Below are 12,725 nucleotides of genomic sequence, written 5' to 3' on the forward strand. Positions count from 1 at the left end.
CTGCAGGTCCCTGTTGCTGCATTGTTGTACGTCTGTACAGCTGTGTTTGCGTGCTGCTGCCTCTCTAACCCATTCTTTCTCACTTCCCCTTTTCCCTTCCCCCCCAAGAAGCTTGTGTTTGTTGTCAGGCCATCACTGTAAATAAGAACTTGTTCTTAATGATCTGCCTGGTTAATTAAAGGTAAAATATAATGAAAAGAGAGTCCCTTAATGTCTCCCAGACGGAAAATAACGGTTTGGTGAGTATAGGTCATTGATGTGATTGATAATTTACCTTCCAACCAAGATTATTGGAGGATGTTTATTAATAAAGAGCCAAAAGGCCCTAAAAGGCCCAAACTCACAAGATGTTAATGGTGGTGTTAATGATACAGCTCTAACCAGACGTTTCTATACTCAGCGATAGGACAATCTTTTGTGTGCCAGCGCAAACAATGGCGATAACGGAAGGCGATAACAGATGGCGATAACGGATGAGAACCTTCCAACCGTGGGAGACCCCCTTTATGGAGGAAATACAGTATGACCTAAAAAGGGTTGCTCCTTTCTTCCAAAGAACTCTGACTCCATGGACAAATGCATTTCTTTAACAAAGCGCATAATAAAAAATTATGAAAAATAATAATAATAATAAAAACTTTCGATAAAAAAACAACATAAATTAAGATACAACATGAGCCGTTTAAGTCCTTTTGGTTCTTGTTTGCTTCAAGCGCGCTCTGTGGCGGTCGGGGTGCGACCGCAGCGGGTTGCACCCCGATGCGATGAACCTGCAGCGGGTTGCATCTGAGGGGCGTGTTGTAGCGGCCTTGTTAAGCTCCTTCTATAGTGAACGGAAAAACACACATAGACACAAATATCAACACATGCAAGCACATAATATGACTTAGTAGTGTTAAATGTTCTTTTCCCTCTCTCTCCACCTCATCCCTCACTCTCCACCTCAAGCTGGTGTGTGGTGAGCGTTCTGGCGCCGATTGGCTGCCGTGCATCACCCAAATGGGTGCTACATACTGGTGGTGGTTAGTGAGGTCCCCCCCCCCCCCCCCCCCCTTCACTGTAGGCGTCTTTGAGTGTCTAGAAAAGCGCTAAATAAATTCAATGAATTATTATTATTATTATAAGCTTATGGTTTGGAGGCGTGGTGTAATAATGACGGGCTGTAGTGATATTGACTAGAGTGTTCACATGCACCCACAGTGTAACTACATGAGGTGTAACGCCACGCTCCCACTGGATTGAAGCTACAAACAAGAAAGCACAACATGAGTGAATAAAACGTCTTGAGTCAAGGCTAACGGCTACAGAAACCTTGAATAGCTGCTGAATTGGGAAGCTTGACTTTCAGTGATACGGTGAAAGGTTCGACTGTAGTCGAGGGGATTTCCACATTCCTTTCTTTGATAACTATTAGTCAGCTGCATGGGCGGTAATGGGCCGTGGCGCCTCTGGCCCCCAACACATCACTGACTCACCCTGGCAAAAGATATAAAAAGTACACTGATTCACACTACTTGTAGGGTGAATCATTCTACTTGTAGGGTAATTCACTGTACTTAAAGGGGGATTCCATGTACTGGTAGGGTGATTCCCTGTACTTGTAGGGTGATTCGCTGAACTTGTAGGGTGAATAACTCTACTGGTAGCGTAAATCACTACTTGTAGGGTGAATTATTCTACTTGTAGCGTAATTCACTGTACTTAAAGGGGGATTCCATATACTGGTAGGGTGAATAACTCTACTTGTAGGGTGATTCTCTGTCCTTGTATGGGTCCATATGGGCTGAAGCACATTGATTCCAAAAGACAAGAGGGCTGTATGCGCCGCACACCTCGTGAGCTTCAGGTGCGCGCTGCAGCGGTCGGATTAACGATGCGGGGAGCCTGCAGCAGATCGTACAACGTGTTGTCCCGAACAGCCTCCTCCTGTGGTGAACAGAAACACACGTACACGCACACATACGACCACAGGCACACATACAAACCCACACGCACACAAACACAGACATGCAAACATACAAACACAAATACGTACGATGACAGGCAAGCACACGTACGAACGCACACACGCACACATACAAACCCACCCACAAACGTGCACACAAACACGCACTTATACATTTGCTTAATGCTCAGGAATCGTGTGATGCAAACACCACATCTCTAATATGTATGGACATATTTAATGAACTTCATTATTTATAACTCGCAAAGACATCTCACATTGTGTTTACGCCGATCCACAAATCTTGCTACTTGCGCTTTGCAAAAGGGTGGATATCTTAACCTATATTTTAATAAATCCATACCATGCAGCACCTCTATCTAGAGTCTAATTCTATGTATGCAGCCACATTTTAGGTTTGACCAAACTCTACGAGATCCCCAAATCCTTTGAATAGTTCCTGTGTACAATTCTGTTCTGCAAGTGAGTGAGGGTATTTAAATAAAAAAAAAAAAGTAAAATGTATGAATTGTATATAGCATTTTTAAAAAGATCACGCAACAAATATTTGTGTTGTACATGCATTGTTGTACACACAATCTGAATGGTCGTCTACAACTCACTAGCTTTTATATGCATATCGCCATATACAGGTTAGTATGCAAGCATCCCCATTTTACAGACCTTTTTACCTACGGATCCCCTGCGGTATGGTAACTCTGCGAGATCAACAAAAGCATACTGACTAGTTTCTGTGTAAAGAATTATCTGAAAGTGAGTAAAGATGTAATTGCATAAAACACAATTTGAAAATGTCTTTTTGTGGATTTGTGTGATATAATTTGAGGGTATCTTTTGGTCTATGAAGGCCTTTGGGAATGGAACTGTGATTAAGGGCTGTAGTAAAGTGGACTAGACTGTATATAGGCACCCACAGAGCACCTACCTTTGGTGTTACGTCTTGGACCGATAGGATTGAAGCTACAAACAGAAGAAGTAACAAAATTAGTGAATGAATAAAACGGGTTCACACTAAGCTAATGGGCTACAGAAACCTGACTTCACTTTTCTTTGCTTAAAGGGGACCTATTATGCTTTTCGACTTTTATGACCTATAAACGTTGTTATAATGATTGATAGTCATGTTTAACCATACACAAAAAACGATGTAGATTTTCGGGAAACTCTTCCTCTCATCTGGGCGCTTTCAGCCTTCTCTGTCAACTCTCCGTTTCGTCCTTCTCCGCCCCCTCGCCCCCCTCTTGCCAACCCAACTCTATTGTGATTGGTTACCTTCCTTGGAGCACGCGCGGGGGCAGATTTGACCAGGCATATGGGGGCGTGGCAGGAGTACGTCTACGTAGATGTTTCCCGGAAATGTGAACAAGTGAATCGCAATCGTTGTCCCGAGTGTTAAGCGCTCTGAACAGCCACCCCAGACTGTCACCAGTCGAAATGCATGTACGTCATTATTTGACACTTTAGTATGGTTAAACATGACTATCAATCATAATAACAACGTTTATAGGTCATAAAAGTCGAAAAAGCATAATAGGTCCCCTTTAATTCAGAAACTCGATTATCAGTTGTGGACTGAAAGGGTCTACTGTAGTAAAGAGAGGGGATTTCAACATCCTTTCTTTGTATGCCAACTATAGACAGCGGCGTAGGAAGAAATGGGCATCCCACATCACTCACAGCCCCAAGCAGCCAAGGTTGCTCAAAATACATTTTGTTACAAAGAATAGAAAGATTTATGTACTTTTTTTTTTCAGAACTGAAACAAAGTTGAAGTCTTCGGAACGTAATTGGTTGCTATTGTTCCAACCGCCAAGTTCAGTATATCTAGCTGGGTTTAAAGAGCCGGTGAACCTGCGGTTTCGGCTAGAATTTGCACGTTTAAAGCCTAAAGTAAAGGATGCGTTCACTGGCTCTTTAACGTTACCGCCACAATAGCTAAACAGTTATGTGATGCGTTATTTGAACAAAGCACGTTGTGAGGGGGAAGACCAGCCTCCATGGACGCTCCATGGTCCCCCCGCCCGGTTCAGAGTCCGACTCATCCCTAGCGCTCCCTAGCATCAGGCTCTCTCGCGGTCAGCCGTCGATGCCGGTTCACCCGCCGATTCATCTGTGATTGATGAACCACCTTCACGGCCATAGTCTGCACACCACAGTACGTCATGCAGTATGTGTATACCTGATCTGCTGTTGGGTCGATGTTAGGTTGTCACTTTCAGTTAAAGTGGTAACATGTTTGTACCCAGGAGAAGTCTCTATTTGATCTGCAAATATGCATTAGATACAAATATACAGAGGAAGAGCCGCCATTGGCTATTTTGTAATACAACAGAGGACGGCTGCATATGTGCGTTGGGGAAAACACTCAGTTTCTTTGAGAGGATTGCACACCATCTATATACCTAGATCAAACAAAAGGGAACTTTTACGCCACCTTTATGTGGAAACAGGATGTTTCAATTTCTTTAGTGCTTAACGTATTTAACGGTAGACTCTTATTTTGGAATGAGTTGCAACAGTTCCCCTAAAGGCTGCAGGAAGCTTAAAGAACTTGTTCAACAAGTTCATTAATGTTAAATGTACAATTCCGCAAATAATACAGTTTAATAATTCATTGATCATGTTACGTATTTTAAGAACATAAGCTGCCCCCACATAGCCTCTAGGAAGCAGATTCAAACACGCAAGCTGTATTACCCTCACATAGCCACTAGGAAGCAGGACCGAACATATAAGCCGTAAATGTAATAATACAATATTACCGTGCTGAGTTTCAGTTTCCACTAAATAAAATGTAATTAGTTAGTCCTCTTCGTGCTTGGTAGCACATAAGGTCTTCACCAACGAACGCCAATGCTGCCTGTCTGTTGCCCAATGTTGCACTTGGCCCCAGGACCATCCCAGTTGTTTCATCTCCTTCTCCACAGATCTTCTCCATGTCTCTTTTGGTCGGCCTTGTTTTCTTGTCCCAGGTGGTGTCCATCTCATGGCCACCCTTGGGATAGCGCTTGGGTCCATTCTGCACACATGTCCGATCCACATCCACCTTCTGTTTTTGATAACATTTGACAGGGGTCTCATGTCTGTTCTACTGTAGAGGTCTTCATTTGAGATTGTCCTAGGCCAAAATATTCCCAGTATCCTCCTAAGGCTTCGAGTCTGGAATACGTCTAGCTTGTGGCAGATGGTCTGTGTCACTTTCCATGATTCTGCTCCATACAGGAGAACCCCGAGGACGTTGCTCTTGAATATCCTCAGCTTTGTCTTTATGCTGATCTTTGAAGTCTTCCATATTTTTCTTAGTGCTGCTAACGCTCCCCTAGCCTTATTGATCCTGCCCTGGACATCTGCCCCTGAATCTCCATCTGTTGTTATTTTACTGCCTAAATAGGTGAATTCCTGCACCTCTTCCACGTTCATGTTATTGATGGTGAGCGGCTGGTTGGATTTTGGATATTTTCATGACTTTAGTCTTGTCACTGTTGATATTTATCCCAATCTGTTTGCCATATGTTGCTAAGTCTTCTGTTTTGCCTTGGATGTCCTTTTGGCGATGGGCTAACAAAGCAATATCATCTGCAAAATCAATGTCCTCCAGAGTTTCTGTGAATGTCCACGATATTCCTCTTTTGTTGTTTCCCTTTGTTTCTTTCATAAGCCAATCTATGCAAAGTGAGAAAAGTAGTGGGGATAGCAAACAGCCTTGCTTGACTCCTGTTTTTATAATGAATTCTTCAGTGAGATTGGATCCACAGATAACTTTGGCACCAAAGTCTCTGTATAGCATCTTGATTATAGAGATGATTTTGTTGGGAATTCCATAATGACTTAGAATTTTCCACAATGCTGTTCTGTTGATGCTGTCAAATGCTTTAGCAAAGTCAATGAAGTTAATGTAGATGGTTGCCCTCCATTCATTGCTCTGTTCAATTATCTGTCGCAGTGTGAATATATGTTCTGCACAGGATCTTCCCTTTCTGAACCCTGCCTGTTCTTTTCGAAGGTAATGGTCAATTGTGTCACTTAGTCGATTTAGAATGATTCGACTTAGGACTTTACTGGTGACTGGTAGCAACATGATTCCTCTCCAATTGTTGCAATTTGACAGATCTCCCTTTTTCGGTAATTTGATGATGAGGCCCATTTTCCAGGATTGTGGTGTTTCTTCTGAAGTCCAGATGTCCCTGAGAATTTCCGTAAGGGCTAGTGCTGTTTGATGTTCCTCCGCTTTCAGCAATTCTGCCTGGACTCTGTCTATTCCTGGGGCCTTTCCATTCTTCAAACCCTTTATGGCAATCTTTACCTCCTCTACATTTGGTGGCTCCGTTTCTATGTCTAAAAGGTCTACTGCTGGCGTGATGTTTGCCTCAGTTGCTGGGTCATCTCTGTTAAGTACCCTCTGAAAGTGTTCTTTCCAGCCCCTTAATTGGTCTTCCTCCTTTGTCATGGTTTTTCCGTTTGAATCTTTAATTGGAATGTCCGTTGCCTGAAATCTATTTGTAAGTGATTTTGTTAGCTTGTAGAGTGTGCCCATGTCCTGTTTTGAGGCAGCTGCTTCTGCTTCCTCGGCGATCTTCTCAATATATGCCTTCCTGTCTGCTCTAGCACTCTTTTTTACTTCTTTGTCTAGTGCACTGTATAATGTCTGTAGCTGTGCCTTCTGTCTGTGTGACTTAGTTGTTAGGATTTTCTTCTTCTTTTCTTTTCTCTCATCAATCTTCCTCCATGTTTCGTCTGATATCCAGACCTCCTTTCTTCTCCTTCTAGGTCCTAGCCATTTCTCTCCAGCTTCCAGCAGAGCTTTGTTGAAGTTGTACAGGTCTAGTTCTTGCTGGTTCTGTAAAACTGTAAACCTGTTCTTCACCTGGGTTTGGAAGGATTTCCTCACGTCTGGATCTTTTAGTTTTGCTACATTCATAGCTGGTTCCCGTTGGTCTATTTTCTTGGTCTTTCTGAGTTTTAATCTTATCTTTGCTACGACAAGTGTGTGGTCACTGCCAACATCTGCTCCTCGTTTTGCCACTACATCCTGAAGGCTACTTCTCCATCTGTTGTTGATAATTATATGATCGATCTGGTTTCTGGTATTACCATCTGGGGATGTCCAAGTTAGTTTATGGATGTTTTTATGTTCAAAGATTGTTCCTCCTATCACTAGTCTGTTTTCCTGGCATAATGCTGTTAATCTCTCTCCATTGTCATTTATCTCTCCCATACCTTGCTTCCCCATGGTGCTCTCTTTACCCTCATTTTTGGATCCAACCTTTGCATTTAGATCACCCATGATGAGGAGTACATCGTGTGAAGGTGTTTCATCTACTAGTTCTTGCAGTTTATCGTAGAAGATGTCTTTTTCCACTTCCGGCGAGTCCTCTGTGGGTGCATAGCAGACTATGACTGTCAACTTTGCGAATGATGAGTTGTACCTGGCTTTAATTATCCGTTCATTAACGGGCTTCCACTCCAACAGGCATTTATGAACCTGTTTTGTTGTGATGATGGCTACTCCTCTACTATGATGGTCGTCTGTTCTTCCAGAATACATTATCTGGTGCCCTGTTGCTAACTGTCTATTTCCACTACCAGTCCATCTTGTTTCACTCACTCCTATTAATTCTAAATTATAGCTTTCCATCTCCTTTATGACTTGAGCTAGTTTCCCTGTCTGGTAGAGTGTTCGCACATTCCAGCAACCTACTCTAAGTGTTACTTTCGGTTTGAGGATATCCGCCCTCGAGATGCCAGCTTCCAGATGGGTTTGGCTGTCATCTGTCATCAAATCAGTTTCCTGAAGTGCATCTATCCTACTTGCCGCATTTGGTTCGTTGGCTAAGATTTCTGTAGCAAGCGTTTTTTTACATGGCAGGGTTGCTAGCCCTGTGCAAAACCCCCGCCAGGGGGAAGGTGGAGTTGGTTTGTTAGTCCTCTCCCCAAAAACCTAGAGTCTTCTCGGTAAAGGATTACAGGCTCACACCACATGAGCCCAGACAGGTTTTAGGTCGTGTACAAGCTGCCCCGGCACGTCAAGCCCAACCAACTCCTGCTGCCATGTATGTGGTAGTTTGTTACCAAGTTTGGTGCAAAATTCCCATTACTGGCAGCACAGGACAGAAAAATTAAATTAAATAGCCTATATAAATGTTCTTTAACGCTTAACTACATTTTATAGTGGTTTTCTCCCCTCATACTGAGAACAGAAAACCACCTGTCATACCGAGAACAGGAAACCACCGTCCTAAAATGAGAACAGCTATTCAGCTCGGCTCGGCAACAGACAAGCATCTTAAACCTCCAGACCATAAGATACCATTTTTCTTTTTTCGCAGCATGAAACTAGAAAATGCATTTCCTGCAGAATATTCGGTGAGTGCTGTAGTTCAAAGTTTCACTCATTTCAATCAACTTTGTGCATGTGATTCAAGGCACCTACTCACTAGTAGCAATAGCTGGATCGAAAGTTACTTCTTGGTATGATGAACATGGTGGCGAAAAAGTCATTGTGAAACGTGAGAATGGAATATCTCTGCACTGGTGAATGAAACTCCCTCAGAAGACAATCAGAGAGTCAGTCTTTACGTTAACATATAGTATGTTTGGACCAAAAACAAGAAAAAATACTTGCCTTGGAGATGTGTGCCTTTCTTCCTCCTCTTCACAAAAAATATTACGATGGCACAAATGGATAGGAGGACCATAACAGAGACGATGGGAATCACAATCTGGTTCAGCCTGATATGCTTCCCTTCATCTTCATCACCTGTACAGAAGAGTCACAACACTCACGTCACTAAAAGCTCCACAACATGAGCAGCGTCTTTGAGCTTTCTGTGCAGTCCAGGTGGAGGCAGGGTTTGTGAGGACTTCTTACCAGTGCGCTGCTGTACTGTGCAGGACGTATTAGCGTCGACTGACCGGGTGAGGTTCCCAGCAGGGTTGGCAGACACACAGCGGTAGGAGGACCGGAGACCCAGCCTGTCCACGGTCAGAGGGAGAGAGCGCTGGGTGCTGCTCTGGTCCACCAGGACCTCTCCTTGATACCAGGAGAGAGTCCCTCCACTCAGTTGGTCCACAGCACACAGCAGGGTGCAGCGCTCGCTGCTCACAGACACTACGGTGACACCGGGCTCCAGGACGGCGTCTGGGGACAGAAGACCACAAGGTCAGCTTGACCCCTCCTAGACATGACCTCTACCTTCTAGAATACAGCTTGACCCCTCCTAGACATGACCTCTACCTTCTAGTATACAGCTGGACCCCTCCTAGACATGACCTCTACCTTCTAGTATACAGCTGGACCACTCCTAGACATGACCTTTTAGTATACAGCTTGACCACTCCTAGACATGTCCACTACCTTCTTGTATACAGCTTCACCATTTGCCCCTCTAAACGTGTACAACTCACATTGTCTAGATACAGTAGATGAGGTCTTGATCACAATGAGAAGTCAATGTTACCTACCATAAACACTCAGGTTGAATGATACAAGAGTCACGATAACATTAACAGCATAATCCCCTGAATCGTTGCTCTGCAGTCTTCTTAAAGTGAACAGGCCAGTGGCTCGGTCCCAGGAAGTTCGGTTCAGGAAATCATCCTTTTCTATCTCAAACACACTACCTATCACTGTAGCGATAACACGTCCTTTTTTCAAAAGAAATCCACGACTCTTGACAGGCACAGGTATGGTGACCTCTCCCCCCACAGTGGAGATCAGGTTCTGCTTGACTTCCTGGTCAGCAGATGACGTCATCACTGTAACAGATCAGGAGAGACATCGCTCAGTCAAACAGCCCTGTAACCGTACTGTAGTACCCTAATGAAATACTACTGTAACCTACTGTAGTACTGTAGTTAACTTCTGTAATAACAAAGTACCCTACTGTAGTATAATAGTGCAACCTTTTCTAAAGAGAATGTTTTTCTGAAATCTTTGGTTTTATTCAAAATGTTGATGATTAGCCTATTCCATAAGCCTTATCCATAGCCTGTAGTGAAGAGGTCTCAGGAGATTTCGGGATATTTAATGGACCGTTTTAATAAAATGTAAAAGGACTGGAAAGTCTCATAAAATATATATATATTTTTAAACTAAATTCTGCTTAGTGCCTCAGCAGTAATAAACACTTCCCAAATATCTGCCAGGTGATGCCAGCATGGAAAGTGTTGGTAATATAAGTGCATAGTCCCTGCTTAAATGTACTGTTTCTCTGTGACCTATCGAAAGGCTTGCAGCATGACATGTTAAATGTCCCATTGCATGAAAATCTCACTTTATGGAGTTTTCTAACATTAATATGAGTTCCCCTAGCCTGCCTATGGTCCCCCAGTGGCTAAAACTTGCGTTTGTCGTAAAACGAGCAGTAGGTATCCTACTCGCCTTTGAAAAAATGGAAGCTCAGGCGTGCTGATTTGGAATGTGGCCCCATATGTCGTCATAAGGGGGACCTTCCCTTTCTATGCTTTGCCCGCCTAGAGAATTTGGCCCGCCAATGAGACAATGAGCTGCGACCGTGCGAGAGCCACGTGTGTGTGTGTGTGTGTGTGTGTGTGTGTCATTACACACATTGCAAGTGTTGTACGCTTCTTTGTTAATTGGATAACCGTTGTGCTGTTGGTGTTATGGCGCTTAACATGTCGGTTCTCTGACGTCTTTGGTATTTCCACAACGAGACTGTATTTGGGGTTATCTCAGCCATGTTTGAGAAGGAATTGCGGGGCGGTGCCGGGGCGCTGCCGGGGCGGTGATGCCTCGGCGCTGCCGGGGCGGTGATGCCTCGGCGCTGCCGAGGCGGTGGTGCCTCGACAGCTGGGCTCCGGCGAGAGACAATCGCGGGCAACAATCCCTTCCTCCTCCATGTAGCGGTTCAGTCTACTTCAGATTGATGTGGAAGTGGAAGAACCAGAGATGTCAGAGAACCCGACGCAGTCGTTTGAGATTCATAATATCGTCTTGAGGCTTTTGGCCATGATAATATATATTATATGATATAGATATCTATGTATAGTATGATATTAAGATACAGAGCTCCAGGACTCCCGCCGGAGCACCCGGAACGTTCTAGAATATTTACAGCACACGGTCAAAGGCTGTGTGGTCCTCGCCATTGCGATACATCCACTGTAAACCAAGCGTATGGTACCGTGGTCGCAAGCTGCTCAGGGCCACACCCCCACCCTCTTCCTTGACCCGCCTCTCTCCTCCTCATTTTTATTAAAACTACAGAGACCGAAACGGCGTGTTTGGGGAAAGCTAAATGTACGACAGGCTCATAGTGGCTTTAATTCTGCACCATGGCAGGATTTCGGGAACGTCTTAAAATACTGTGTTAGGGGCCCACTAATATCTATATTAAAGCATCCATAAAGTAGCATGCCATGGGAACTTAATCAATGATGTTTATCACACAGGCAGATGTTTCATTGTTTGCGTAGCTGCCGTGTTCAGTTACAGCTGCGCCTGCACGATAGGCTTCGGCAGTTAAGGTGGGCGGTTAGAAGTGGTCAGACAGGTTGCAGCTGGTCTGTGAAGCCCTTTGAATAGAAGAAGAATATAATAGAATAATCTTTATTGTCATTGTACAAGACAACAAAATTTTCCTATGGGGATGTAGATTGAGATAGAGAGCTTTAAGCATCAAATCAGTGGATTTTCTTTGATGAGTGATGACTATAGCCAATGTTAGTTTATGTTTGTTCTTGTCGCCCACTCCAGTGCTCTGAATGCACAAGCTCCAGCAGGAGTTTCTGATTCTTACACCTCAACCCAAAGACCTCATGCATTCCATTGGCCAAACCGTCTCAGCCCGCCCGCAGACATGGACGGGGGGCTGAGGATGATCCAATAGCATCTGTTCAGCTCTGGGCCCAATATCGAAACACAATTTTTGATCTCCCACACAGGAGGATGCTGCATTTACCCAGTCCGCCGCTCCCTCACCCTGATTGGCTATAGTGCCCCTCTTGCCAAAACAGAAAAAAACATTTTTGTGAACATTTATAGAATAATAGTTTTATAGTTTTTTTGTTACTATCTGCAGATGCTGTGTAAAGGGTTCTCCGCAGACTCCGATATAAAACATTTGGTAAAGTTTTGTCTACATTGTCTGATATAGAACACTGTGTAAAGTGTCCTCTACAGTGTCTGATATAGAACACTGTACACCACCAATATAGTCTGATTCTCAGGGAACATTCTGGGAGGGGCAGGATCTAAATAATTATAACGCTGGTGCAAACAGGTGTTGGACCCAAAGGCATGACTCATAAGACAAGCAGGGAGAATCAGAGAGTGGCCTTTACTGGAGGCAATGATTCGGTACACGGGAATACAGTAGCAATCAGGGCAGAGGTACAAAACGAAAGACAAACAAAGGGGTACAGAATCAAACGAGAGGTTTTTAGGAGATCACAAAATAGTTAATGCTGGGATGCTAGACACAAAGGTACTAAGAGGAACAGTCTCAAAGTGTGTGAGAGAGGCTTGAAAGACTGGACTGACAAGAAATTGCCCAGAAGTATGCTCAGGGTAATTAAAGGAGGAGAGATGTTTTTGGGGTCTGCTTAGACAGTAAATTTGTTTGGCTCTTTTTTCATTTATGTAAATATGTTGTTGTTAACATTTCTGAGTGTAAACATACATTTTTAAACAAAACATATTTTGCATAAGGCATGAAGTTTTTGTGGGTGATTGAAATTCCAGACAAATAACAGTTTCATCATATATTGCTAGTGTTGATCAAGTAGGTCTTTGTTTAAC

General features: G+C 43.7%; 1 protein-coding gene across 1 annotated transcript in view; it reads right to left on the reverse strand.

Moving 5' to 3' along the window:
- Nucleotides 1-257: 257 nt before the first annotated feature.
- Nucleotides 258-12,725, reverse strand: part of LOC115540363 (uncharacterized) — a 32,533-nt gene continuing 20,065 nt past the window's right edge. Inside the window, exons 2-7 of the mRNA XM_030351569.1 lie at nucleotides 9,428-9,721; nucleotides 8,835-9,104; nucleotides 8,589-8,723; nucleotides 2,892-2,926; nucleotides 1,833-1,926; nucleotides 258-823 (exon numbers count right to left, since the gene is read on the reverse strand). Of these exons, the coding sequence (XP_030207429.1) occupies nucleotides 1,843-1,926; nucleotides 2,892-2,926; nucleotides 8,589-8,723; nucleotides 8,835-9,104; nucleotides 9,428-9,721 (818 nt within the window). The 3' untranslated portion in view covers nucleotides 258-823; nucleotides 1,833-1,842. The remainder of the gene's footprint in view (nucleotides 824-1,832; nucleotides 1,927-2,891; nucleotides 2,927-8,588; nucleotides 8,724-8,834; nucleotides 9,105-9,427; nucleotides 9,722-12,725) is intronic.

The sequence above is a fragment of the Gadus morhua genome, chromosome 3 (genome assembly GCF_902167405.1).
Source record: "Gadus morhua chromosome 3, gadMor3.0, whole genome shotgun sequence".
Classification (NCBI taxonomy): domain Eukaryota; kingdom Metazoa; phylum Chordata; class Actinopteri; order Gadiformes; family Gadidae; genus Gadus; species Gadus morhua.